The sequence below is a fragment of the Rissa tridactyla genome, chromosome 5 (assembly GCF_028500815.1).
Source record: "Rissa tridactyla isolate bRisTri1 chromosome 5, bRisTri1.patW.cur.20221130, whole genome shotgun sequence".
In the NCBI taxonomy this organism is placed as follows: domain Eukaryota; kingdom Metazoa; phylum Chordata; class Aves; order Charadriiformes; family Laridae; genus Rissa; species Rissa tridactyla.
Genome location: NC_071470.1, coordinates 72,541,771 through 72,569,395, shown reverse-complemented (window position 1 = coordinate 72,569,395; position 27,625 = coordinate 72,541,771). Strand labels below are relative to the sequence as shown.

General features: G+C 36.7%; 1 protein-coding gene across 7 annotated transcripts in view; it reads left to right on the top strand.

Moving 5' to 3' along the window:
• ANAPC10 (anaphase promoting complex subunit 10) overlaps positions 1–23,561 on the top strand; it is a 38,135-nt gene extending 14,574 nt beyond the window's left edge. For 5 of the 7 annotated variants that reach the window (XM_054203987.1, XM_054203986.1, XM_054203985.1 and 2 more), the window contains one exon: positions 23,187–23,561. In XM_054203987.1, the coding sequence (XP_054059962.1) occupies positions 23,187–23,417 (231 nt within the window). In that variant the 3' untranslated portion in view covers positions 23,418–23,561. Of the gene's footprint in view, positions 1–13,022; positions 13,155–18,701; positions 18,801–23,186 lie in introns of all 7 variants that reach the window. The other 2 variants (XR_008466771.1, XR_008466772.1) reach the window with 2 other exon arrangements.
• Positions 23,562–27,625: the final 4,064 nt, after the last annotated feature.

Genomic DNA, 27,625 nt, shown 5'->3' with positions numbered 1-27,625 from the left:
TGCTGCTTTATTTAGATTCCTTACTAGACTTCAAGTACTTTGGTTAGAAACCATTCCTCTGTTCATTCTTCCATATTAGAAAAGATGCATTTTGGACCCCTAATTATTCCCTGGGTTTAGAATGTCAATTAAAAATATTCAGTCTGCTTTCTGCAAACTACACTTGATGCTAAGAAAAAAACTGAGTAAGCTTTAGTTTTACAGAATTTCAAACTGTAGTTGCTAGGATGCTCTGCAGATGAGCTCAGCACATCATCTTGTTTGTTTTGATTGTTATTTGCTGTTATGCTAGTTGGGTATGGATTTAGTTCATCAGGATGCACACAGTACCTGTTCCTTACATCTGAAACTTACCGATACTGCAAATCTGCAGAGCAGGGGAGTGGAATCATCCACTGGTTAGTTATTAAATTTTGTGATTGATGTCAAGAGCAGGAGTCAAGTTTACGAAGTAGGGTTATTTCCATTTGATGCAATTGGTACTCCATATTTCCACCCTCTAGCAAAGAGGATATTTTGTGAGTCACCAACTGGGATGTTCACATGAACTCCTCTACAAAGGAAAGGGTAATTTAATTACATAACATCACTATTCCCTGCTAATGCCGTCACTGGATGATACAACCTGACCTGCTCATCATTCCTATGCTTATGGAAATCAACTAATGTATGCTTAAAACTGTGAAAATTATGAACAGGATTGCAACTTTCCTGCTTTTTATACCCTGGAATGGTAACACATTGGAATGGAGCTTACTATGCAATCATGAGAAATGCAGTTATTGAAATAGCCGCCTGTGCATATGAGGTATGTGTGTACAAATAGCAAGATCTGCATTAGATTTAAAAGAATTCTGAAGAATAGAAGATTATTTTGATGCACGTGTCGTAAAATAGTTAAGCTATTTTATCTTACCTTGCTCTGAAATGGTATTTTAAGAGAAATAAACATCTCTACTGCTAGATCTTAGGGGGGGTAAAAAAAGAGGAAAACTAAACATTGTTTTTGTGCTGTGGCATGTGTTGTATGTAAAAAGATACTTGTTCTTGTTTTGCATCTCAGCATTCAAAAATGAATTTCTGAAGGAACCTTTTCTTGCCACAGAGGGACTCAATTAGGCAAGGGTACATTAAAGAGGCCTTGTATTTTTAATACTGTCAGTCTGACTTTACCTTCTGGAGCAGAGGAAAAGCCATGTGAAAGAAAGTGGCAACAGATCCACAGAAGGGAGGAACTTGATGAAGTACAGAGCTTTCCTCGAGGGAACTCAAGTATATAGAGGCTAGAAACTGATCGAAGCACAAAATTTTACATATATGTGAAAGCCTTGTCTGGAATTACAACCTTTTTCATGATTATTTGATCTAAGTTCCACCATGGAAAAGGAATTAGAAAATGTGTATGACTTTTCATGTAAAAGTGAAAGAGCTTCTCTCTCCACTGCCAATGAGAAAAGGCAAGATAACTTACTTTCTCATATGGATGGCTTAAAACTTCAGATTAAAAAAAAGGCTGTGTTACCAATGCAGGGAAACTGTCCTCCAGTATGATCAGGGAATTTTTCATAGGCTAGTGTACTCTAATTACAATACTATAAAAAAATTCCAGTCCCCTCTCTGGTGGACAGGAGCAGGTTGCAGATAGTGTTGTGTGTGTGAGATGGAGAGTGCCAAATGCTTGAACTCTTTATTTAACTTAGCAAGTATAGAACAGTATAGGAAACCAACTGTAAATTTAGATGACCATATTCTCCAACACTCTTTCAAAGTAAGTAGAATAGTAATAGTATTAGTTGTTTTGTAGGAAGGTTAAGTGATTTGTTTGTAGTCTATGCAAATTATCTATGCTATTGAACCAATATCGCAAGTCAAAGTCCACACTGCGTTGTGTCTAGTTTATACCTGACTGATTGAAACTTATAATTGTGATGTTCATTGGTACCAGACTGTGACTGCTAAAATTTTTCTTCAAATGAATCGGTTCTGTCTAGAATTGCCTGCTTTGCCCTGGTATAATTTATCTCTGCCAAAAAAAAAAAAAAAAAATAACACCACAGAAACAAGGTAAAGCACCATACACACTTATATCTAAAGTTCCTTCTTCAGTTAAGCCAAAATAAAGTACTTCCTTTTCTAGTCCTTAAAACCTTTTGTTCCCACTTGTTCATCAATTTGTTATACTGACTCAACTTTTCTTGGTAACATTTTTCAGAAAATCTGTTTGTTTTCAGTGGTGCTTTAATATTGATTAAATAGCTATTAGAGATTTAATATACTGTGTATACTTCTGTTGTGTTGTTCACCAAGTTTATTGCTTTATGGAATCCATATTTTCTTACTGATTATCTCTGTGACTTTCTTTTGTACTACAGACTTCCCAGAAGGTTTCAGTAGGCATTTCAATTTCTGTAGTATCTGTATGATACCCAAAGTGGTAGGATACAACCATGAAGGATTACTGGCTTTCCGTGATAGTTTCTTACCTTCTTTATATCCCTGAAGGATTTGTTCACAGGAGACTTGAGTAATGAAGAGCAGTGCACTAATAGACTAGCTCCTTTACCATGCCTAATTAGTAAAAATGAAGAATCTCTTTGCAAGATTTTGTGTGAAGGGAGTATATGTATGTGTTAATAAAAGTTCTGTGATATTAGGGTCTGTCATTTTTCCTCTTCACATGAAAATTCCAGCTAGAGCTGTGGAATAGTCTTTTTTAATTACTATTATTATTTTTAACTCTACCAACTTCTGCAGCTGATTTCCACAGCCCCGCCTCCCCCCCTCACCCCTGTGCTTCTGGCTTTTGTGAAGGCATTTTACGTAGCCTTTAACCCTTAGTGCTACATATAGCATCTCTTTGTTTCTTTTAAACCGTGTCTCTTTTCTTGTTAATGCCTGATAGAGAGAGATGCTGATCTGTGTCTCTTTGATAGCACTACCAAATTTTTGGAGCTCATAGAGAGATCAATCAAATGTCTGTGTTATTTGGCTCCTAGGAATTGGTCCAAATATGTATATTTAGGTACAATAGATTATCTGTATATATTTAGAACAGTAGCACCCTCCCTTCTCTTCTTGAAATTCAAGCTGTAATCAAACTTATGTGCTATCAGGCTGAGGGAAGAAAAGCATGTTTTTCTTTTACATGCCCAAAATGTAGTGAAAATCCCTGTGGACAGTCGTGTTTACAAGGGTAACTGTCTGCATTCAATTGTGGGTTGTAAAAGTGCTTGCTTGAATAAATACACTGAGCTATCAGACAGAACAACCAATAGTTCGTAGGACTAATTGACCTTGTCAGTAGAATAGAAACACTTGCAAATAAAATTCCCATTGCCAGCAAAGTTGCAGCTGAAAACCCCTGAAGAAACTGTGTATATCCTCTAACTATCTTGGAATGCAATGATTCAAGCAGCAGACATGTGCGATGGGGGGGGCGGGTAGGAGGGGGAAATCATTAACTAAGAAAGTTTTATATACCAGCATTTTTCTGTGACCTTTTTTTCGTAGCATGAGGTTATAGGTGTTCTTAAAATCATTAAGTATTTCACTTTCCCTATTCAGTTATGTTTTCTAACAATTGTGATTGCTTTTACCATATCTCAGGTTCCCTTGTATTATTTGTTTTGCTGGTCTGCTATAATGTACCCTTTTCTGAAAAGGCAGAGATGTTTGGCTAGTAACCACAGCATGTTGTAATGAGGGTGGAGTATGTTTGTCATTCTACAGCAATGGTTGACTTACAGAATGCCAGTGTCTATAACCACACATATTGTGGCAGTTTATCTTTTTGAATATATTCAAATTGCGTAACAATGGAGAAGAATCAGAGTAAATAACAGAATATCTGGTCTTCCAATCAAAAGCATGATGGAACCATTTTTTACTTTACCAGTGATGAGTCATGTATCTTCTTATTAAAAAAAGGAAAATATTTCACTCGAGAAATAAATCTTTTCAAATGAATTAGTCATATATCAGACATTTCCTTTTAAAAAGATGGATAATGTCACAGGTGGAAGTAGTATTTTAAAAAAAAAAAACAGTGAAAGACATAACAGGCTTCACTATGTACTATAAAAACATGATTTTATTTTGGTTAGAAAACAAAACAGGAAAAATGGCATTTGGAAAAAAGGTCTGAAAAACAGTCTAGTTAGCTGCTAAATAAACTTCAGAGATGAAGGTTTAAAAAAAGCACCAAGATTTGTAAAAGGGGGGGATAGTGTATTTCACCTTAAGTAAGGGACAATGTGTAATAAGGGATTTTGTGGTTTTACAGCTCGGTGCATGTGTTTGAAAGCTGTTCTCTCAGCAACGTGGGTGGCAGGTTATGCTACCATATAATGTATTGTAGTTGGCTCTCCACACTTGTCAGGGTTAGCGTTCAACCATTCGGAAAATTTTCCCATTGTTCTATCATGTGAACCAAGGCTAGTGTTGAATTCCCAATAACCTTCTGCAGGAAAAAGAGGTTTAATTAGAAAGTTTGAAATTTGATTACTTCTGTTATTGTCTTAGTGTACTTCTCTCTAATTTAGGTGCTTATCTGCAAATGCAATCAATTTTTGCTCAGAAAGATGAAAAACAAACTTAACACTGTACTGCAGTTGCTTCAACACTTTTAAAAGAAAACTTGTATACTCAATTCTGTCTTTCTTCAGCATTAACACTCTATTTCCATCTTAAACATGTTTGCTTTAGATGGATCATAGCTTTTGGCAGCTACTGCATTTTTAGCAAATAATACTGTTTCTAGTAAGAGTTGCAAAAAAAAAAAACTTTGTGTGAGGTCCTTGTAAACTGAACCTTGGGAACGTTATGTTATTTCTGTATTTTCCCTTCTTTTGTGCTTCTTCTCTATTTGTGTCATGGTTATAAATTACATCGTTTGAACTAGAGAATTAAAAACATTTTGTTTTGTGATTCCTGTAATTTAAAAAGGAGGATGTTTGTTTTATGTGTGTGTTTTTTTTTGGTTTTTTCTTTTTACCTGTTATTTCAGAGGCTGGCACACAGAGAAATAAGCAATTATGGTATTGAAATTCCATTGTGCCAGCACCTCCAGGGCATAATCCAAAAAAAACAGAAAAATCGCCTGCTGGGTTGTATGCAGTATGCTTGTGTGAACATCGGTGTCTGCTGTTCACACATCATTTTTTACTGAAAGTTCCTGTTGGAATAAAGATTCTGTGTTTGGAGGGTGCACTGGGATATTTGTTGGTCAATGGTTTTTCAAAGTTTGTAGGGCTTTCTAATTACAGTTTACCAATGTAGGTTCACTAGATACTTCTTGCAGATAATCATTAATGCTGCAGAAGTAGGAGAAGCAAGCAGAGATTTGGTTTTGCCAACATAAAAACCGTATCAAGAAAGTGCTCGATGCGCTTCCCTTTGTTTAAACATTCTGCTTCAAGACTGATCATGGGAGTGAGGAATAAAGTGGGTGGTTGGAGGGGGAGATGGTAGCATGACAGGAGAGACTCAAATACTTAAATTCTCTACTCCAGCATTTTAACACCTTCCCTTCGTTCCCCCTTCCCCTGCCCCCCCCCCCCCCCTTTTTAGTGTAAGTGTGTTGTGGAGTTAATATTTTAAAACAGTACAAGTGCATCCAGCATTACAGTTCACGCTGGTTTTCAGTGTGTGGGCTCATCTAGAATGTCTTTATGGTGCTCGATTGGATCACCCCCTTCAGTTGATCAGAATTCGTTTTAACTGTATTTTGCAAAAACATGTGTAATACTATCCATTTGCAAACTGTAGTGTGTAGCAACATCTATTTTCTAATTTGTTTTTAATCTGTCTGCACTTGGTCATGTTGTTGGAGACCCTGGTAGGCAAACTGTTTAATGCAGGGACGTTACAGTTTCTAGTCTTTTGCTAGGCTTATAAAAGTTAAGAGGAAAGGAAATGATTCTAAATCTGATTTAAAGGTTCATGCCAGGTAAAGTGTGGTAGTTTACCTTGGTACTCAAGATAATTATCTACTTATCTGACTGCCTAAACTCTGCTAACGTCCTTCTGCTAATATTATTGCCAGTGGCAAATGATGTCGGTGTATGCTTGCCAGTATAGAACTTATGCTTTTGGTTATCTGTCTGAAAAAGGAATAAAATACTACAGACTTGACTTCATTGGTGGGTTTTCTTTTGGTTCCTGCTCCCCTCAACTATGGTTGCTGTAACAACGTTGTGCATCTCTTTTCGTTTTCCTTGCTTGTAAAAGATTTTAAGGGAAACTTCTGGTAACAATTTTAATTGTGTGTGTCCCCAAGGGGAAATTGCTGTGCGGATTTTGTCAGTTAAGTTTTTTTTCTTGGATGTTTGAAGAGGCTCCTGGTCACATAAGGCTTCAAGGTTTGAGCTAAGGAAAGCTGAAAATCTTTGCTTTCTTTGTCTGTGGTGTCATTTATTGGCTTCTAGGGAAGTGTGGAGGGAATGATGAGTATTCTGGGAGGAATACAGACACCTGACTTAACTGGTTGTTTAGCAGAGTAAGAAGGTAGGTACCATTGAAGAAACTGTCTGAAAGAAGGGACTCTTCTTTAATCTCTAGGGAGCAGCATGCTAGGGAGGAGGTATTGGAGAATTGCTTTCTGATATCAGCAGATGTGTATTTGAAAGGGAGATTATGGTTTTTCTGTAGTAAAGGGGCCTGCATACTGCGTGAAAATTGTTAAATAGAGGGCTGTTTACCTATCTCCTCTTCTTTTTCTTCCCCCTACCACTTTCTACAATCATGTTCTTTCCCATCATTGAAGTTCCCCAGACTTCTCCCCAGAGAAATCCAAAGTTATCTGCTCTGGTTCTGGATCCCATAAGTAAAAGAACATTGTGGGAGTCCAGTACTGAATGCCAGCATATTGCTTGAAAGGTTTAAAACTGAGTTCTTTTGTGTCAAAGACGATAGTAAGATATTGCTTACTCACTCCTGCTTTTCTCTTTCTGGAGCGGTTGCTAGCCAGTTGGAAATATCTTGCAGTGGCATTTGAGCTATTTTTTTCCACAAACTGTGGATTGGGATTTGGAGGATAAAATCAGTGAATTATAAATAATCAGCTTTGTTTTACCTGATTGTCTTCACAGACTTAATTGTGGAAAGTAATCCTTAGAGGGAGTACTAGATAATTTCAAACGGTGAGAAGTGCTAAATACGTGCAGAAAGGTCAAATCAAAGATTGATTCTGATCCCTCTGGGTGCTACTACTAACACAGTATTAAAATCCTTCAAAGAAGAAAGCCAGCAGTTAACATTTAATTTGGGTTAAGCATAAGAAAAGAAGATGCAAAAGGAATGGGAACTTTCTAGGATAACTAAAATTCTTGTGCTGTCATCTCAACTGGTGCTGGTCAACTGGCTCATCACACCTTATTTCCTGTTTCACTTAAACAACTTGTACGCAACAGCAGCTGAGAATATCCTCTGACTATCTTAACCACTCCTCTTTAACAGTTTAGCAATGGTGTGGGGGGAGGAAGTGGCCCCAATGCAGAAGAAATTAGGAGCCAGTTGGTCTGCCACTTATTATTTTCTAGCCTATGTGTGGCTTCCATCTTGTAAGTATCTTTATTTGCACCAGTACAAATTCAATCAGATTTAGCTATTTGTAGTACGTATTGCCTCATGGCAAGTTATCAGGTGCTGCTACTAAGTAAGACTTCAAAAAAAACCCAAAACAAATCCATAAAATGCACTGGATGTGCCATGCTTTATGTCAGGCCAGCACCAAAACAAACAACCAAAAATTTCCATAAATTCACAAGTAGTGGTGGCATGCATAAACAGTAGTAAGAATATATTATTCTGTGGCTCTAAAAATTAAAAGACAGACTTTTTCTTCAGGTAAAAGTAGACGAACACGTGTATTTCATGTAGGTGTATGGGGGGGGTATCATTACAATCATCCTTTTTTATTAATATTGTTCCTGAAGCTCAACATTTTAGTGAAAAACTGAGATTATTCACAGTGTTATTAAGAATGTAATTATGGAAAGGAATGTTGTTCACATGACAAGTTAAAGGTATCCTTGAGGTTCAGAAGAAAATACTACCTGGCAAGTCTAGAACAAATATGGAGTTCTTGATCAAGGGATTCAGTTGCTTCAGAGCTATCATCGTGACAGTCCTTTCTAGAGCTAGGTCTTGCTCTCTTGATTGCTGAAATGCTATTTTGATCAGGGATTTTGTGTCTGCCAGAAGCTTTGACGAGAGCACTGCTAGACAGTGCCTATGTCATTTTCTTTGCTAAGTTTTCAGGGAGCAGGAATCGAATGTGGTTTTATCCCGTCCCTTATCTCAAATAGTGCATGGAAATGTTTCTGTAGATCTGAAGTATGATTTATTTCTCTCTAAGGACTGCTCTCTGGCTTATTCTGTCATAAGATAACCAAGATCATGCATTTGAATCAGAAAAATCTTTCCCAGGATTTTCCCATTTTCTGCGGGAACGCACAAGAGGGTGGAATGAGAGTAATAATGTAGCATATGTCTGGCTTGAGGGCCTGTGCTCTTTAGCCTTCTTCGTCCAATTCCTAAACTAGGTTTATCTCACACTTCCATTTTTTTCCAGAATGAATTCTGGAGTGTTTTATGTCTCATGTTAAAGGAATGTTAACAAATACAGCTTTTATTGAGGCTTTTTATGAACGCTGTTCTCAGACACAGTCTTTGAGTGAATTGTGAGAGTCTATCCCCTAATACGTATTATGCTCCTTTTTTAAATTTGTTTTTTCCCCTTCTGTGTCTGTTGGAGGTCAGATTCAACTGTATGTATGAAAGATTTTTTGGATAACTTCTACTAGCAAATGTAGAGAATTCTAATTTGTTTCTTTTATGTTGAGCTTCATTTATTACATCTTAGCAAGATGATGTTACTCAGGATAATTAGTGCAGTTAAATCTTTTTTTGGTGGTTGTTGTGAGAAGAGTTCCAGTTCTGTATCAGGAAAAATGATTTAGTAAACTTTTCAAGTAGGTTTCCCTCTTTTTGAGCAGGTCTCTGTAGTGATTGTGACAGTCACCATGTTTAATGGAGAGGTTTTCATAAATCGGCTTTGTGTCAATCCAGCAATGCTGGGGTAAGAGCTTATATTGTGGAATTATTAGACTTCCATTTTTTTGTTTATACTGTCTGTTACGAGGAGATAAAGATTTACTCACATAGCAGAATTAAATTAAGCAGAGGAGCATGTGTACCCACAGGACTTTTAAGATGTATGGTAAGTCATCTACATTTGTTAGTCCAATTCCATCAGCTTGTTACCAACTTCACGTCTCTAAGCAGTTGAGATGATATCCAACAGTAGCTCTAGATTTAGGGCTTAGTAGGCCTATTGCTAAGCAAGTTTTCAGTTGAGTCACTCTTGTGTTTTGGTTTTTTCCACTGCTGCCTCATTCTTCAGGAGCATACGTGATGTAGTTTTATTTCGATTCTCATACAGTTTATGCTGAAGAGCCTATATACTTACATTGGTTGAACGTAGCATTAAGACTATTCCAGATTGCTGTTTACAGTGGACATATTGTTGCAATGAGGTAGTTGTTAGCCCAACACTGTATAGCTCCATCTGAATATCTCTTTGAACTGCACATTCTTTGAATGGTAACTTGAGGAATCTTTGACTCTTAGAAAAAAGTCAGGAATTAGAACTCCTCTAGATTAAGAGAAGCAGAGTCCAGACCCTGACCTCCACACTAAACAATGAAACATAGCCTTGCATTTTTCTGGCCACACTCACATATGGATGTGTAAGAAGGCACAAGCAAAAGGTAAAAACTCTACCAGTATGTTAAAGAAAAAGAAATTGTGTGTAGAGGTAAAATTAAATGCTTCCATTGGGCAGCAGTCCTGGTTCCAGCTTAGCAAATTTATGAAAGTGTATTCTGGCTTATATAAAACTACCCAGCTGAACCTCTGACAGATACACTCCTATTTCTTCTCTTTTAAAGTTCATTCGTATGAAAATATATCTCCAGTGAGACATGTTTATGAACTTGGGATCTCTTTCAGATGAGACATTGCATTTTAAATTTACACAAATAGTTTTCACAACGGTCTCTTGCATTTGTTTCCAATGAGTAAATATTCCTTGAGTTGAGTATTACATCTACTCTGGATCCTGTGAAATATTACTCTGCATTTGCTTATTGAAATCAGGTGTGCTATAATGAACTTGTGTAATGTTACAGTTTATCAGGTTTTGCCCTGCTCGCCTTTACTGAGTATCTGCACATACAGAGTCCTTAACCAGATGCAAAAATGTTTTACTTGTTTGTATACTACACTTCTGCAGGATTTGGGGATTATTTACTTAGGTTTATGCTCTTTAAATCCCTTGATTTCTAGGAGAGGCAGCCTCCTTTCATTCGCTGCTTCTTCAGAAACAAAGTAATTCCTGTGCAATCAGGAGAAATGCTTTCACTTAACCCCAGCATTTTTTGTGTCTTACAAAGCAACAACTTGTCCTCTTGCTGGTAAAGAATAAGTAGGATTTTTTAATTTGGTAGTACTTGGGTGTAATTTATTGCAATATTTTTCTAACAAGAAACTTGGGAACTACATTTTTGTGCAACCGATAAAATGTTAGGGCCACGCAGTGTTGTGGGCCAGTCTTCTGGTAGAAGAAGAAGAGAAATCTAGTTCTCTTCAATGTGTAATAAGAGCCCTTTTTGGTGAGGCGGGAATGTTTTTCTTTTGTTTTAGATGCGCTTTCTTCCCCTCACGTATAAAGGGTGCTTGAGAGCCTGCAGCTGTCTGCTACTACTACTGTTGACTTTTTAAAAATCTCGTGTTATTCCCATATTCTCGTATTTATTAGTTTACCATATTAATTTTCTGAAGCATTCCAGTATTCTCTGAGGTGCAAAGTGCAAGGCATGAAGGCTACCTCCACTAAGTTATTGAAGATGATTTGATATAGGATTAACTCAGTGTGGCTAGTTTTCAGATACTTAAATCTTTAATATTCATTGCATAATATGATTTTTTTTTTCAAATACTTTCTTTGTATAATTTAACTGTAGCTATGTCTAGACATATTTCCTGGATATGGCTAAACAATTTTGAAGGTAAATTATGAGCTGATTTTTTTTTTGCACTTTCACACAAACATAATATCATTCCATTATATACGTTGGAACAAATGGGAACTGCAGACATCGGAAGTAGAGTTCTCATCCATTGTGTAAACTTCTGCACCTTTGTAAGATTAGTTATTTCCCAGTACTGTTTTCAGTCATTTAACTTCCATTTGCCATGAATATGTGCAGTGCATCCATACAGTCCATTTATATTGTTTCTGCTTGTACCCAGCAGTTCTGGTTCAGAAAAATTGATAGTACATCTTCCTTTATGTTCTTCAATCTTCTGGTTTCTGATGTCTTAAATCTGTTTGCCTTTGAGGTCATCTTGTATAAGGCCATACCTTAACAAGTAATTGTTGTAGGATTTTCCTTTTAAGCACTTGTTTCTTTGCTTACAGGAAATTCTGCTTATTCTCTCCTTTCTTGTAGCATTCTGTGGTGTTCTGTTACCTTTCATAAAAAGGCAGGTGCCTATATTAACACCTTGTCCTGTTCTTCAGTCAGCAGTCCCATTTGTAATGTAAATTCACCTGAAGTCAGAGGGTTTTTTAAAATATATTTTCAGACTTCTTTGCTGTAACATGTTCCACTGCTCTTGTTCAGTCTGTTTTTTGTTCTCTTTGTTTAGCTGTCTGCTCTTTCAGTTTCTGTTATCCTATTTCCTGGTTTCCCTACCTCTCTTCAGTAGATGGTTGAAGTGCTACTGTCTTCCGAGGTGATGTCCTTATTTTGGATGGATGCTGCTTTGAAAAAGGACTAAGGTTTTTAGGTCTTAGTACAAGAATTGAAAATCTTAGGGCTTTTAAGTGCTTTTTGGGAGGGGAGAGGAACTCAAATTCATGACTGAGATAAGAATTTAAATAAAAGGGCTAGTAATGCGTAGTCTTAAGTAAATTTTAAGAACTTTGTGCCTTCTTTTGTTTTTCTATGAAAACTTCAGTCCAGATACTTAACTAGATGTTTTTTTAGATAGTTCTGTCACTATTTTGTATGTTGTGTCGTGACTAAAAGTTTGAATGCAGATAGTGCCATTTGTTGGAATGAATTTGGTAAATTGTAGCATGTTTTGTTGTGTTTGACGCTTTTTTCTTTTATAAAGTAGTCTCCCTGTTTTTTTTTTTTTTTTCCCTGTCTTCTGATGGGTAAAAGTTACTGGAAGGGTTTTCAAAGAAACAGTTCTATGAGTCACACTTGCCGTGCTTATGTCATCGTTTGCTTCATTTTTACAACAGTTGATTCTTTAAACATATAATTGTTAGAGAATCTTCTGGTTCTATTCTGCATTGTCACATGGCATACCAAAAATGACTTCTATCAGTTGGTTGTCATCTGCCAGACTCCTACTTAGTAGGATACTTACCTGTTACCTTGTGTATGTGGGACCTTCTCCTTAGTTACTTGTCCATAAAATGACAAAAACATTGCAGTGAGATAAGCTTTTACAATTTGAAGTGCTTCCTAAAAGGTACGAAATGTTTGATTTCACAAAACGAGATTAGCACTTCTTTCTAGATGTGCAGTGTGTATATATATTCTAGTAATTTTTTGTGTTTTTAATGTACTGTTTCCTTTGTCATCTGCATCTATAATACTCTGAGTTACTGATAATTTTAGTTGGATAGTACCCTGTTTTTTCTTTAAAAATAATAAATTAAAAAAAACCCCCTTCATCCCTCTTTCAGAATGCTGGAATTTTGGAAAGTTTAAAGACTTGCAGCAAATCCCATAGCTTTCCTACCATTCATTTTTAGGGCCAGACCGTCCAGCTGCAGTCTGTTCCAGTATGTCTGCAACTTAGACTTTAAACAACTTAGGTACCAGAAGTAGACAAACTGAAGCAGAAAGTTTGTTTTGGGCTGCATTACCTATTTTTGACACTGTCAGCCAGGCCACCACTCTAGAGCATAAGCTCAAGAATTTTTTTTGTTGCTTTTTCAGCTTCAGCGTGCTATCTGCCAAGCTCAAGGGAAGTAACTGAGATTCACACTGGAGCCAAGTCCCTGTAGGTCTGAAGGATTTCCCCTGATACCAGGAGTCTTCCCAAAGTTTAATAGCAGTGCACCTGCAAAGGTATGGCATTCCTGTCTATTGTGACAGCTGGTTAATGAGACAGAGGTCCCAGCAGGCGAATGCTAATGAGCTTAGGATATGTTTGCCTTCCCTTCCTCCACTCTTGACTGATCTTTAAATGAATTATGAAAACCATTTTTCATTAAATCAGAGATCCAAAATTTCACAGCTGTTATGACTGATTTCAGTTGGAGACAGTATTTCTTCTGGAGCAACAGGTTCCTGTTAAAACAGAATCTGTTTTAGCTGAAACCAAACTAAACTTAGATGACTTCCTGCTGTGGATTGAAGGTTTGCTTTGGAGTTTTAGGCCTTACCATACATGCGCGTATGAAAAGCCATGCTGGACTGGGTTGTCACTCTGTATTTGCTGATGTGATTACTATGCTTTCTAAAGGGACAAGGAGAAGGTTTTTGTGTTTTTCTTAAGTTCCAGTCGATAGGATGGCTGCCACTTAAAACATACACAGGCAGGCAGTCCTTCTCTAATGACATTTAATTTAGGGATGTGTCAAGCATGAGCTCTATTATGTAAAAGTCCAAGTGACCTCGCTTGACAAAAAAATAAGGTTTCAAAGATGCATGACTTAAGTGCAAACTGCCCAAGCCTATTTAACATTTTTTGGCCTTCTCTGAAACATTATATACAGCTTGAGACATATGTTTTTGTAATGAATTTTGAACTGCCTATGCATCATCTTTCTGAGAACATATTAAAAAAAAAAGTGTATATGGCACAACAAATGTGAAAACAATGTTCCTTTCTTTCCAGAGAGACTTTTGTAGCAAAAACAGTCTGTGACACATTCCTGATGGTTTCTGCTGATTCATTTTCTAGAATGAAGAGTTGTTTTCAGCCAAATTCTAGAGGATGAAGTATTCAAAGATTGTTGTCTGTTTTTCCTTTTTTTTTCTTTCCTCTTGCTTGCTCTTTTTCTGCCACCCAGAGTTAAGCAGACAATATTTTCTGAAACAACAAGTGATTAAGACAGTTTTGGCTGCCGAATCCACAGTAGCTGAGGATTTCGCAGGCTATTTATTTGTGTCTCAGGCTGCACGTACCTGATTGTAGAAGTGTTACCAGCAGGAACTGTGAGGAGATGCAGTAGTGCCAGTGTGATGGGCAGGGTGGTGGTTGCTTAAGTACCACGGACAGGGGCCCCTCCACAAGTGGCTGGACCATCTGTTTATCAACCTGTGGGACTTCCACCAAAGTGACTTCATCTGTCTGGAGCTTTTCACATGGGCGGTTCAGCACAGCCTTGACCCTTTTGCAGGCATCAGTACTTATGGTTCTTTGTCACTTGATACTTTTGAAATAGCTGTTTTTTCCTGTGAGTCCATGTCATAAAATTCTTGGTGTTCTGCAGCATGTGCAATTGTACCTCACTTTCTCCCTTTTGACAGTAGTCTTATGTGCATACTTACTCACCAGAGACTCCCCTCCTGTCTAAGAGTTAATTGCTGTCCTTTTATGTGCTCCTCATCTGATTTCACAAAACTTCAAAGATAAACTGTGAGGGCAATAATAATGCAAAACCCGACTTTCCCTGTTTAACATTTCATGGATTAAATTTCAGTGTTGTATTCTTCCTAAGTTTATTCCTGTTGTAGTATTAAAATTCTGTCTGAATCAATGAAGTACATCTGGGAAGGGATTGCATTGTTTTATCATGAGAATCAAATCAAATGGTTCCTTGATTATTTTTTTACTGTATGGGGAAACTGTAATCAGGACACATAATTCTGAAGAATATCAAAATGGACCAGTCAAACCATTTCACTAGCTGGCTGGTGAATCACTTCTAAATGAAATTTAGGTTACATCGTAGCTCAATTGACATCAGCTGCTTGCTTCAGAAACATGCCCGTGTCTGTGCTCTACAATGTGGCAATATGATATAATCCACTGACATTGTCTACCAAGTGTTGTGCTGCTTATGTAATCCAAACATGAAATTTGGAATTTGAGAGTATAAGAATCTATTTTAGCATCAAAGATGCTAATCCTTGGCCCACCATGCAAGGAGGGTATGGCTTGCTGGTTACCTGTACTGGGAAACTATCGATGCATTTTTGTAGAGTAGCTATTTACTTACAGTAGGTGTGATTCTTGGAGGTGTTGTAGTTTAGCTGCTATGATTGAACCTGCATTGTTTTATGGAACCATACAAATTTAGGTGTTAAATCATAAGGAAATGAGAATGGATAAAGAGTGTTTTTTATGTAGGGGACCACTAGGCAGTATAGGACTTGTATGACACTGTTTTGAGGAATTCCAGTTCTTCAAACATATTTTTGTGCCCCTGAGGTGATGTACAAAGGGGATGCCCACTGGCAATTCTGTATCACAGTTCCTGTTGGATAGCCATGACAAACTCATACTCATGCTCGGGTTGGTAATGATGGCAGCGAGGTGGGGGGGACATGTCTGAATAAATTTCTATCACACTTTAGTCAGGTTTGTCAATAGGTTTTTTGTGTTGTATCAGTGATCTGTCTGCAGATATCCAGCCAGCCAGTGCATATCTCGGGTAAAAACTACACACAAGTTTTAGGGATACCTGTGTAGGAGGATTATATTTTTAGTTCCAAGCATTACACTAGCCTCCAATTTAATGGTTTTATGCTATTTACCAAGTATTGTTTTTTAAAACAAAAAAATCTCCTGTGGTTTGAATCCTTTTTGCACCTCAGCCTGCCCTTTCACAACTTGTCAAGTGTATTTAAAACTTCGTTGATCATATTTTAAAGGATGAGATCCTCATAGTGGGATAACATTGTCTTAGCTGATTCCTTTTCCATCAGAAGGTATAACTCTGGTTTTTAGATGTCCGCCTCTTACCAGGCGTTCACAGTGAAAGATCCTCAAGAAGACGGAGAGCTTCTTTTGCTTGATGTAATAAAGCAGAAGTGTCACTTTATAGAGCATTTTCTAAAGAATACTTAATTTTTGCAAGACTCCTTACCACATCATTCAACAGTTCAGAAATGAGTGAAGTGAAGACAAGCTATGGGTCACGTACAGCTTAATTGCATAAACTGAATTGTCACACTTAATGCATTTGATTATTTATATGGGTACAAATGATTCTGAGAGAAACTCGGCAAGATCAGTTGAAAACTGATCTGTGCAAAAATGAAGTCAAATTTAGTGCATTCATGAAAATTTTGCCTAATGTATTTTGTCATTTTTCACAGTGTTTCCCTGTTACGTTGAGCTGATTGAGCTCTAATATATTTTCAGGGTCTCTGCGGTGTTGTTGACTTCTATACTACACTTCTAGGCTCAGATATGTATTCTGTGACAAATACTTATTTTGGTAATCTATATCAGTAAACTTTACTCTTCTTTAGCTTGCTTGTGTGTTTAGTTGTCTTTACTTTAAGCAGATACAACTTTCTAACAGCTGGGCATTGGTTAATTTTTAGTGTTTTAATCTGGAGCAGAGTAGTCTAAAGAAAGAGGTTCTATAAAACTTTTTGCAAGGATCTTTTTGACCTTTCTCTTTTCCAACCTTCTCCATCTTCCCGAAAGTTACTTCTTTCAGCTCATTTGAACAACAAGCTTGTATATGATAGGAGTTTTCAGTATTTGCAGGTTTCACTGCCTGATATAGCTTATTCTGCAACTAGTCTCCTGCCTGCCCATATCCATAGTTGAATCTTCCTGAGGGATGCACTGTGCTCCCCTAGAATCTTCAGGAATTGCTATTTGGAAGAATGGAAAACTTCTCTTACCTAATGGACTGAAGTTAGATTTCTTGACCGTTTAAGGAGGTGACTGATTAAGACCACAGAGCCACCTCCTTAGGTGGTCGTTGCTTCGTTAGAGCAAAGAAGTGTGCTTTTCACAGTGGGTCCTTTGAGCATGTTTCTGTGTTTCTTGTTAAGCTGCTAATGTGGTGTCCCTCCTTTGACTCACTTGGAACTTGTGGAGTTTCTTTTGGACATGCCTCCCTTTTCTGCTGGAATTGGTGCATCACTGCTATTAACTGGTTCTCTTCCTTCCTAAGTGAAGTGATGGCTGAAGCCCAAGCTATGCTACTTCATGTGTTGACAGTTCTAATACTTGGAAATATGCAGAGGTCTACTGATTCTGAATCCTCAGTAGCTATATGGTAGGACATGGCACTTATGGAAAGAGAATTTTGGAAATTTAGCCATCCTTCTTTCTCCTTGCTAGTTGTTGTGAAAACATTTGGATAGCTGTAAAAAAAAAAACAACGGTAAACAGGGAAAAGCCTTCCCCATATTTGATCACTCAACTTGGAGAAAGTCCGTGTATTGATAAATACTTCATTTATGAAAATAGGATTTATTTCCTCTGGAACTTAGTTTTATAATCTCCTTCTGCTTAGAAGAATACATTACTTACTGAGAACACCTGCTTTGAAAAGCTTTGGGTTTTTTATATAATTGTGTGGTAAGAACTAGTTAAGCATACAGAAAGGCAAAATTACATTTGAAGAAGAGTGTAGCCACTATTCTTAATTTCAGAAAGGTGGCAAAGTCACTAAAATAAAAAGAAGCAGCTTTTAACAGTTCTATGAGAAAAGTAGGAGGAGTAAAATCAAATGCTGTTTGGTTTCACAGCCTGTTTTAGAGGCAGCCACTAGAAATATGTGTTGCCATTTGGGTCTAGTAGTACAGATGGTTAAATGGAAATGCGATGAGGTACAAACATCTCAAATCATATTGTATAATGCTGAAGCTGTGATGGCAGCAGTAATTCTCAGCTTTCTGTCAGTACGTGTGTGCAGAAGAGGAATTTTTTTCTGTAGACGATAAAAACAGACTGCTTTTTCTTCCTGTAAGTGCAGAGAAGAACTTACTTCCCTGAAATCTGGGAGTCCTGTCTAACATACATTCTGGGATGTGTTTGTAATGACCATGAATATGAAACTACTTAGCGGTTTGGGTTTTTTTCCTTTCTGTATCTTCACAAGATCTGTATCTTCATAGCACAACAAAAATAATGTGTTGTTTCAAGGATGTTAGCCTACTGTAAATGTTGCAAACAACTTGGCTTGGGTTTATAAGTCTAGTAGAAGTAGCAGTTTGAGTTATACGCCACTTTGAAGACACCACAGAATTTAAGCAGAATATCACTGAGTATGGAAAAGGTTAATATTCAATTTGAGTAGGATTAAGTGCGATAGAAAAGGCTTCTTTAGATAAACAATTTCCTATCCTATAAGGAAGCAGCAATACCAGTGAGGAACAAGCTTCCTCTTAAAAGCTCTGGTCTTGTGTTCAGTCATCTTTATGAAGTGTAGCTTCAAGTTGCTTTGGCCTTGATTTATTTATTTTTTTTTGTTTTAAATTTTGTTGTGGTGTTTGCATCTTCTGTGGTAGAACACCCACCAGTTGCAATAATAGCTTTGCCAAATGTATATGGAATTCTGTAGAACCTCTGGACTATACAATAAAGTGAAGAAACAGGGCTATTAAATTGACTGGGGAGGAGATTTCCATTGGGAATTTTATTTCTGCTTTGGCTTTCAAAATAACATGGATTACTGGAGTGGGAGTATATGTCCATAGGTAAAGCTGTAGCACGCAGAGGACAGGAAAAATAAGAAAGCAATGGAGAGAAAGCAGGAGAAGAGATAGATAAGAGTATATAACAGCAGCAAAGGACAGGTGAGTGATTTTTCCATTTCAATTTTTATCCTTTTTTTCCTTTATTTTAACTTTCACGCTCTTCTGGTTTATCAGTTGTTGCAAAATTTATAGTATTAGAGGCAAATTAAAAACAAAACAAAAAACCAAAAAAACCAAAAAAACCCCCAAACACTAGACTTTTAGTATATTGTATGTAAGATTAGTCTAGAGCCTTGTCCTGGGTTACTAATACTAAACTTGCATTGATTCTTTCCTTTGTTTCCCTTTTTTAACTTTTGCTGGTAAAATGCATAACAAAAGAAACTTCCAATTTTTAATTTCACTCAGGTAATTAATCATATAGCTGATTTTTAAAACTTTCCTGGAAGCCAGTTAATTGTGACTGATTCTTAATGACCTACATAGGAGGAAAAAATACAGGAGAAAACTTAGTCTGGTGTGTTCTCATAGTGGACTTATGCTGTGGAGTTGTGGTGAAACATATATATATGTGTATGTATATATATAGAGAGAGGTATATACAGTGGCTAGTGCTTTTAATGAACAGGGTTGACAGCAAAATCAACTGAAATGGATTTAAAGTGTAGTATTTCTTATAGGTAGAGCTGCTAGTGCCACCTGTACTTAAGGTTGCGTGACCCTTTCCATTTTAAGGCTTAACTCTTAGTTACTTTATAACTTTTGCCAAAGTTCAGTTCAGACAGATTTTTCCATGCCAGATGTCTGCTTTGGGCTGAATTTTTTTAAAAGTTTCAGCCGAAGCAGTTCTGTTCCAAGAATAAGGCGAGTGAAAAGTATGCCATTTCGCTTGTGTGAGAATATTCTGGTGTCCTTCTTTGATGCTCCAGTGCCCCCAAGCTCTGAAGCAAGGATTTGAAATTTGGCAATAGTTCAGCCTTTGTGTTGAGGATGTGCCTTTTGCCTCCCTGTAAAAATCCACCCAAATTTCCAGACCGGTTTACAAGGCTTTGAAAGATTGCCATTTGCATGGGCTTAATAGGAATTTCTTAAAACTTCACAGTAAGTTTCCTTTAGATTCTGCTCACACTGGGAATGCTCCAGGCAGAGTAGAGCTGCATATTTCATCCCACTTCTACTAGGAATTGCAACGGCTGTATCTGGGTGCTGACACTGAACTAAGAGTGGGCAGCATTTTGTCTTGTACCACCACCACCGCCTATTCCCATGTCCTATTCCTTCTCCGTGGTGAAGGACCTGGGCCCTCTGGAAAAAGAAACTGTCTCATTCATCTGAAAGAGCATGACAGATGTAGAGAAGAATTTAGGAGCGTTTGTGTGTGTCTGGTTTGTACCATTCTTTTGGTCAGAGAAAATGTGTATATCATACTGGCAAAATATTATTTTCTTTTCTAGTGGATGTTCAGATAATAATCATTACGTTTTGTTGTATTTACCCTAGTTGAGTTGGGTCTCAAGGTTTTAATCATTTTACCGAACTATGTAGGCATCAATTTTATAAAAATAAAAAGTTAGGCTCAAAAAATGTCACAGTACAGTAATGTTATTTAGAGGTCTAAAATCAAGAGCTTACTTTTTTTCAAACATTAAAGTCTAACTCAGACCTCTTGCACTTAATACATTGTAGTACAGCCTCCAGCTTCATCACAAGCGTTTTGTGCTTTGTCCAAGAGGCAACTATTGGATTGGAATGGGGAAAGCGGTGTATTCTGAGGAGTCTAGGATTTGTACTTTAAAGGATGTGAATTCATCTGTTACAGAAGTTGGAACATGTGGAGTAAGTGAAGCAGAGATTTCAGGAATAAAAAAAAAAGGCTTTGTGGTTAAGACAATTGAGTACTGCTTGATGAATTGTGTGCAATCTGCACTTAGTCATGGTGTTTTTACATGATGCACTCAAATAACTGTTCCTAGGTGGCTGCTCTGCTCATACTGTGTGTTCTAGACGCTTATAACTGCAAGTAAACTCAGTGGGAGATAAACGTCGTGTAAAATACTATATATTACTAAGGACAGGAAAAATCAGGTTCAAAGTATGTGAAATTTGACATCTGGAACTAGGGAATATTTTAATCTAATTGACCTAATGCCTCAGTTGCCTGTTCTACAGATGTAGAAATGACTTGTTCCATCTCTGTAGAAAGGCTCGTGAAGAAATTAATTGCACTTGTAGCAGGACTGAAAAATGAATATGCTATAAATAAAGCATAAGACCACCTCCCATTGATCAGGGATGAAACAAAGCATTGATAAATATGTAATCAAAAGTTTATTTATGGAATAACATACTTGTAAAATACATTAAAAAATACATGAGTAAAATTACCTTTGCAACTCTGAAATTTCCAATGCTTACCTTCATAACCCTAATAATTCTCTTAAAATAAAAGATGTTCTCTGAACTTAATAAGCATCCAACTTTCTTTTGTACAAATAGTCCTATTTTGCCAATCCCTTGATAGCTCTCTCGGTTCTGGAGGTGGAGTCATTATTTCACTCTTTGCAATTTCTTTCCCAATAAAGCACGCAAAGGTGATCCATATTGGATCTGTCTGAAGCTGATGATGTCAACCTATGGAAAGTGGTACTTTTAAAAACCGTATTAACTAATCCATTTCATACTGATCCAAGCATAAAAACCCCAATATCATAACTCTGGAACTTAAATTTTCCACTTTAAATCAGCAGTCAAAATTTGTAAACTCTGAGAACAATATTAAAATGCAAGTTTAATTATCAGTAACCTTTTAATTCTAAATCATAGCCACTTTGTTTTAGTACTAATTGAATTAAGTATTACTGGGATCCTCATCCGTTCTGTTCGCTGTGGAGATGGAACGTGTACTTGCTCAAACCATTGACTACTACCTCACCATGATAAATTCCCCCTTTGTAAAGGCATGTCAACAGTACATCATTTTTATCACTTTGTAAAGCCAAATGTTACCTGAAGTTTCTTATGCAAAAAAAGATTTTGTGTGTTTTTTTGAAAGGGACAGGGTTACAACAAATAAGTGAATGTGTGTTTGTGGAAGTGTCTAGCTCACAGAGTGAAAAGGTTTGCTGCTAAGGTTTAGTGAATTTAATGCTTTGGCAATTATTTGTTGGAGAGGGAGAGCCTGCAGCAGTGGAGAGTTTTTGTTTGTGGGGGTTTTTCTTTTTTTTTTCTTTTTTTTCTTTTTTTTAGCATGGAGGTGAGAGGGGTTTTTGCCTCTTTAAACTTAAAGTAGTCATCAAACCGTTTTTTACTTGTTTCTTGGGTCATTTCCTCAGGCTGTTTGCTGCCTCTGAAACAGTAGATCTCCGATGGGTCTTTTGAAAGCTTCAGCAAAGCAAGGCATTTGACAGGATGTTTGTCATGCAGTATTTTCAGGAGAAAGATGGGAATTTTGAGCGGCTCAAAATATAGATCTTCCTTGGAGGAACTCAGCTGCTAAGAACAGCAGTCGTATTTGCTTAGCTGTGTGAAATCCACTTGCTTGTGGACAACTATTTTGGGTTTTGTGTTTGTTTTTTTTTTTTTCTTGCCCTCCCCCCCCAAGACTTCCGCTTACTTGTGCGCTCTTCCATATGTGTTTTGAGCTGTGCTTTGAAGTTGGGCAACTAACTTTAAACAAAAGCTGTTACCACACTTCTGTGTAGCATCTAGCTTGATTTCAGCATGCTGATGTCAGTGATGTGGTTTAGAGTTAATGAAATGCAATTCTTTGCTTGCTTTGACATCGGTTTCTGTAGGATTAAAATTAAAAAAGAAAAAAATAATCATATGACGCTTGGTTTGTTGTATAAGCCAAGTCAAATGGACTTTAGAATGTGATTAAATGGGTGTGCAGCTGTTTTTAACTGGCCAGGCATCTATCTTGACACATAGGTGAGATGAAGTCTGTGAGTTATCCTGTATTTTTTCCTCTGTCACCTTCCTCTTACTCCTTCCATGTCCCCTTAATAATCTAAGGAATTTCTGAAAACCCAGACTTTGTGTGGCTTTAGTTTCCTACATAAGTCATTCTAGCATATTTTAGTTCAGAGTGCCTAGATAAAACAATTTAAGATGCATGTTTTCTGTCATCTTTGAGCAGTGTACTTCAGTAACAAGATCCAAATAGTACTGCTTTGACTTTCTTGAATTTATATTCAAGTCTGTATTTTTTTTAATAATGATTTTTATTTTAAGATTAAGGCATAAAATGAAGGGTAGGTTCTGAAAGACAAAAGCAAATATGACTGTAGTCAACAAAACTCATTTGTATCCAATCACACCATCAGTAAATTAGCTATGAGTATTCAGCTGTACTATTTCAAATCCATTTGAAAAAGTATGTAAAATCTGATTTGAAAGACTCTGCTCTATTAAGCAGGGTTTAGTATGTGATCACTTACGTTAACTGTGTCTGAATGTTTTGCTTTTTTGTCTTGTTTTTGGCAGCAACTTGAATTAGTGGAACCAAGCGGCTGGATTCATGTTCCTTTAACAGATACTCATAAGAAGCCTATTCGCACATTTATGATTCAGATTGCTGTTCTAGCTAATCACCAAAATGGAAGAGACACTCACATGAGACAAATCAAAGTGTACACCCCGGTGGAAGAGAGCTCTATCGGTAAATTTCCTAGATGTACAACAATTGATTTCATGATGTATCGCTCCATAAGATAAAATTTCTTAATGAGAAATAATAAAGGCATTGATGGCAGTATCATTACTTAAGTATTTAAATACTTAAAGAGCAGGGTTTACTTCAGTGTAATTGTATCTTTATGTTTATACTTTGTATGATTTTGAAATAAAGATAATCTTGTGCTGCAGTATATTGTAGTCTGTAATTTTTTCATTACTTTTGCTTGCAATTTTTGAGTGCTCTTGTACTGTCTGAGTCAAAAAAAAAAAAAAACCAAACGTATTTGTGACCAGGGATCAATAATTGATTTGATATAATACAGTTCTTTTTTTACGTGGTTTCTTCCCCTTCCATGATCATGCATGGAAATAGCTTGTTCTATAGTGTTACTGTTTATTCCTTTATCTAAAAGCTGCTCTTTTTAAAGAGCACTCTTCTTGAACAGAGAGAGTTTAAAAACATTACCAGTAGTATTTTCCCATCATTGCTTATGTTAATGCATTCTACTCATTTCTGTATAGTTTTTTTCTGCTTTAATAACTGTCTGCATGGATTTAGCCTTCTTCGTAACTGCAAAGTACATCACAGGATCATAGAATATTTCAAGTTGGAAGGGACCTATAAGGACCATAGAGTCCAACTGTTTGCTCCTCATAGGACTACCTAAAACTAAGCCATGTGACTAAGAGTGTCATCCAGATGCTCCTTGAACTCTTGAGAGGCTTGGCATTGTGACCACTTCCCTGGGGAGCCTGTTCCAGTGACCAGTAATGAAATGAAGATGACAGTGACATGAAGAAAAACAAACCTTTCTAGATTACTCAGTATAGTATATACATTAGTATCATATATACATTGGCGTATAGGTTATCTAAACATGATAGCTGTTCAAAATGTGAGCGGAGTTAGGAATGTTCCAACTTCATACTAGAAATGAATCTGAAGATCCAATGCATCTTCTAAAGTACCGAGAACTCAAGTATATAACACAAGGTAATCTCAGACTCATAGCATGGGGTTTCTTTAATTAAAGTATAGAACATTGCAAGGAAAATGTTTGCCTAGTCTACTTGCTATAAGTAGGAGTATTTAGCACTTCTAATGTCTTGTAATCTAGTTACTACTTATTTCACCTTTGGAGAAAATTAAGTAGATTTTAGAAAGAGAGGCTGTTGAAGTACAAGGGTTTCTTTTAAAATGTTCCGTACTGATCATACCCATTCTTCCTCCTAGCACCCTAAAAATTGATGGTGAATCCAGACTAATCTAAACCAAGGAAAAGTTATGACACTTTTTAATTGTGACTAAGGAAAGGCGAATAATAGTGGAAGCTCATCAAACAATGATACAGCATCCTTTAGGGGAGAAAGAAGGTGAAATAGAGGAAAATAGGAGGGTTGTCAAGGATAAAGATTCAACTGTTGAAATCCTTTATATACTTAATGAAGTAAGCTGTTGTTTACTGAACAGTTTTGTCCTCTGGCTGAATTCCAGAGTCTTTAGTAGGGTGATTAAAATGGGCATTTGCTGATAATGAACCTTGTAGAGAAAGAGAAGTCCATGACTAGCCTGAGTTCTCTATTTAAACGCATATTCAATCATTTCAGGAGTACCTTAATGGTACTTTACCTTTCCATGTACAGGGTGTATCAACAGCAGAATTCCCGTTCAGCAGAAGCTGGTTGAACTGGTGCTTTTCACCAAATGTGTCCATTCAGTGGCTTTCATTATATAGCGTCAAGGAGTTGTACGTTCATATTCACTTATTTGAAGAAAAGTTTGTACTTTTGATGTACCACTTCATATTTTGCTGTCAAGAAAAACAAAAGAAAAACCCCACCTGGATTTATTCACTCATCGTTTTAAGTTATTTGTTTGTTTTATATTATTTATATGACTGTATATTATTGTATATAATATTTGTATGATTGTATATTGTTTGTTTTATTGCCAGCAATTACCATCTCCATGGCTGAGCTTCTCCAGATGCTTCCATGGCTGTTCACTAAACTGCATCTGTGAAAGTTAGATCCTTGGTCCTTCCTTGGCCCTTTAAAATAAGTATATTTTTAGTATTGTGTGGAAGCAAGCAATCTGCGGTAAGACCGTGGGAGTGAACAGTGAGTCGTGTTGATGAAGGTGGGAGTAGATTAAAAGAGAGAGTACAACTAGTAACTCCTTCAGCTGCTACTGACAAAATAATCTATGACCATGCCTGAAAGGCAGTATAAAAATGCAAACTCATTACTACAATTTGTGTCTTGCTCTTTGATATTCGGTGTTACTGGAAAACAAGTGCAGTGGCCATTCTAAATCCATCTTAAATCTTTTCTATGTTGTTTCATAACAATTGTAGATACATTGCATTGGTATTTAACATCTGTGCAAATATGTTTGTTTTTTAACATTTTTGGTGCTTAGTTACATAAGGCTGCTGATTTTTAAGTGATGAGATCTTAGAGGATTGTGTCTGAAAATAAAGCAAGTTACTGCCTTTGTGTATCAATATAGTACTTGGTATTTGAATTGGGATAAACAAGCTGGTCTGCCAGACCATTGCAGGAAGTTTCTACACACACGTTGTGTTTAGCTGTTACTTCTTTTTTTCTTGCTCATTCTTTTCAGACACACAATTGTCTGGAATCTTATCACTTGAGACAGCAATTTTATGTGACTAAGCACCAAAACTGTTGAGCATACAGGTTTTTCCAAAGACTGAATTTGAGAACAGAAAGTTCTTGTAATGTTAATTTAGTTAAAGCTTATATATTACCTAGCTGCATGCTTCTTTGGAAGGCGTCAGCAAGTGTTGTAAATTACAGCTAACTGCTAATGTATGCTAGAGATCCAAAATTGCGAACCTAAAGAAAAAATGGAATGACTTGTCTTTACAGTGAAAATTCACAAAAATAAACATTCCTAGACTCATGTACACACAGTGCTGATGGAATACTAGAACCATTTTGATGATGATCGTGAATTTACAGGTTTCTAGCAGAAACAGGAATACATTTTAGCTCAATATACTTGTCTCATATTCACTTCCTGCTCAGTTTGAAAAAGAAATTTCCTTTGCATCCTTTAACAATATCTTACATTCATGACTATTTTTTATTTTATTTTATTTTTCCCTATGTACGTGCTTTGGCTGCTGTTTGGAAGGAGACAAGTCCTGGGAATGTGTAGTCTTTGGTATGTCCAAGTTGTCAGCTTCTCAGTAGCAATGAATGTAGAGCTATACCTCTAAAAAGCATAAAGTCAACAATTGACCTCTTTGCCCTACAAGGTGGTTTTACAAACGTTAACTTCCGGAGATGCTAAGAGACAGGTTGTCAACTTGTTGCCAGCTTAAAGCATACTTTTTTTTTTTCAATGAGCAAACAGGACTACTTCTTCAAAGTGATGAAGAAAAAATAATCAGATATTCATAAATGTGGCTTGTTAAGAATCATAACTGTGCCTAAACATTAGGGTAGTTACATGAATATTTTGGCATGCTTTTCCAAATATGACAGAGTAAGGGGTACTGGTTACAAGGGCAACTGATCTTAAATAATTTTGATCCATGGAAAAAAAAGAGCTTTTATAAAACTTTAAAAATTTTACATGGTGTATGCTCAGAGGGGACTTCTTTGCTATTTGTCAAACAGAAACATACAATCTTTGCGTTGTTTTTAGCAAGCTGACTGCGAAATGATGATATTCAAAGTTTAGAATTGAATTCAAATCAGTGCCATGTCTATAAGGTCAGGTACCTTCTTTACACAGGTGCTTTTCTCTGGCTGGAGACTAAGATTATAGTGGATGATTTTGTGTTATTACTGTAGCTAGTTCATCAAGTAGCAACTATCCAAGAAACTGAGCCAAGGGAGGTCAGAATTGTTTGTTTCTCAAGCATTATAAAACTCTTTAGAGCTGTATGCTGCAAGTAATGCTATCAGGGAGAGGAGAGGTAGCCAGGAGGCCACCTTTATTCTGTGATGGCCTATTGTGGCCATACCTTAAAATACCTGATAATTTATAGTCCCTTACGACTAATGTGAAAATGGACGGAACTACAGAGATTTTTATAAAATATCATGACTAGTAAAGTCATGAACTTTCTCTTTTGTTTAACAATGAATTATAGAAAAATTCCAAGTTAAGACTCACTCAGAACATTCTCTAAAGCCTGCCCAGCTTTTTGAAAGCTCACTCTGGTAAGTGGGTGAGGACTTAATTTACTTGTTTCTGTTAAAGTTGATGG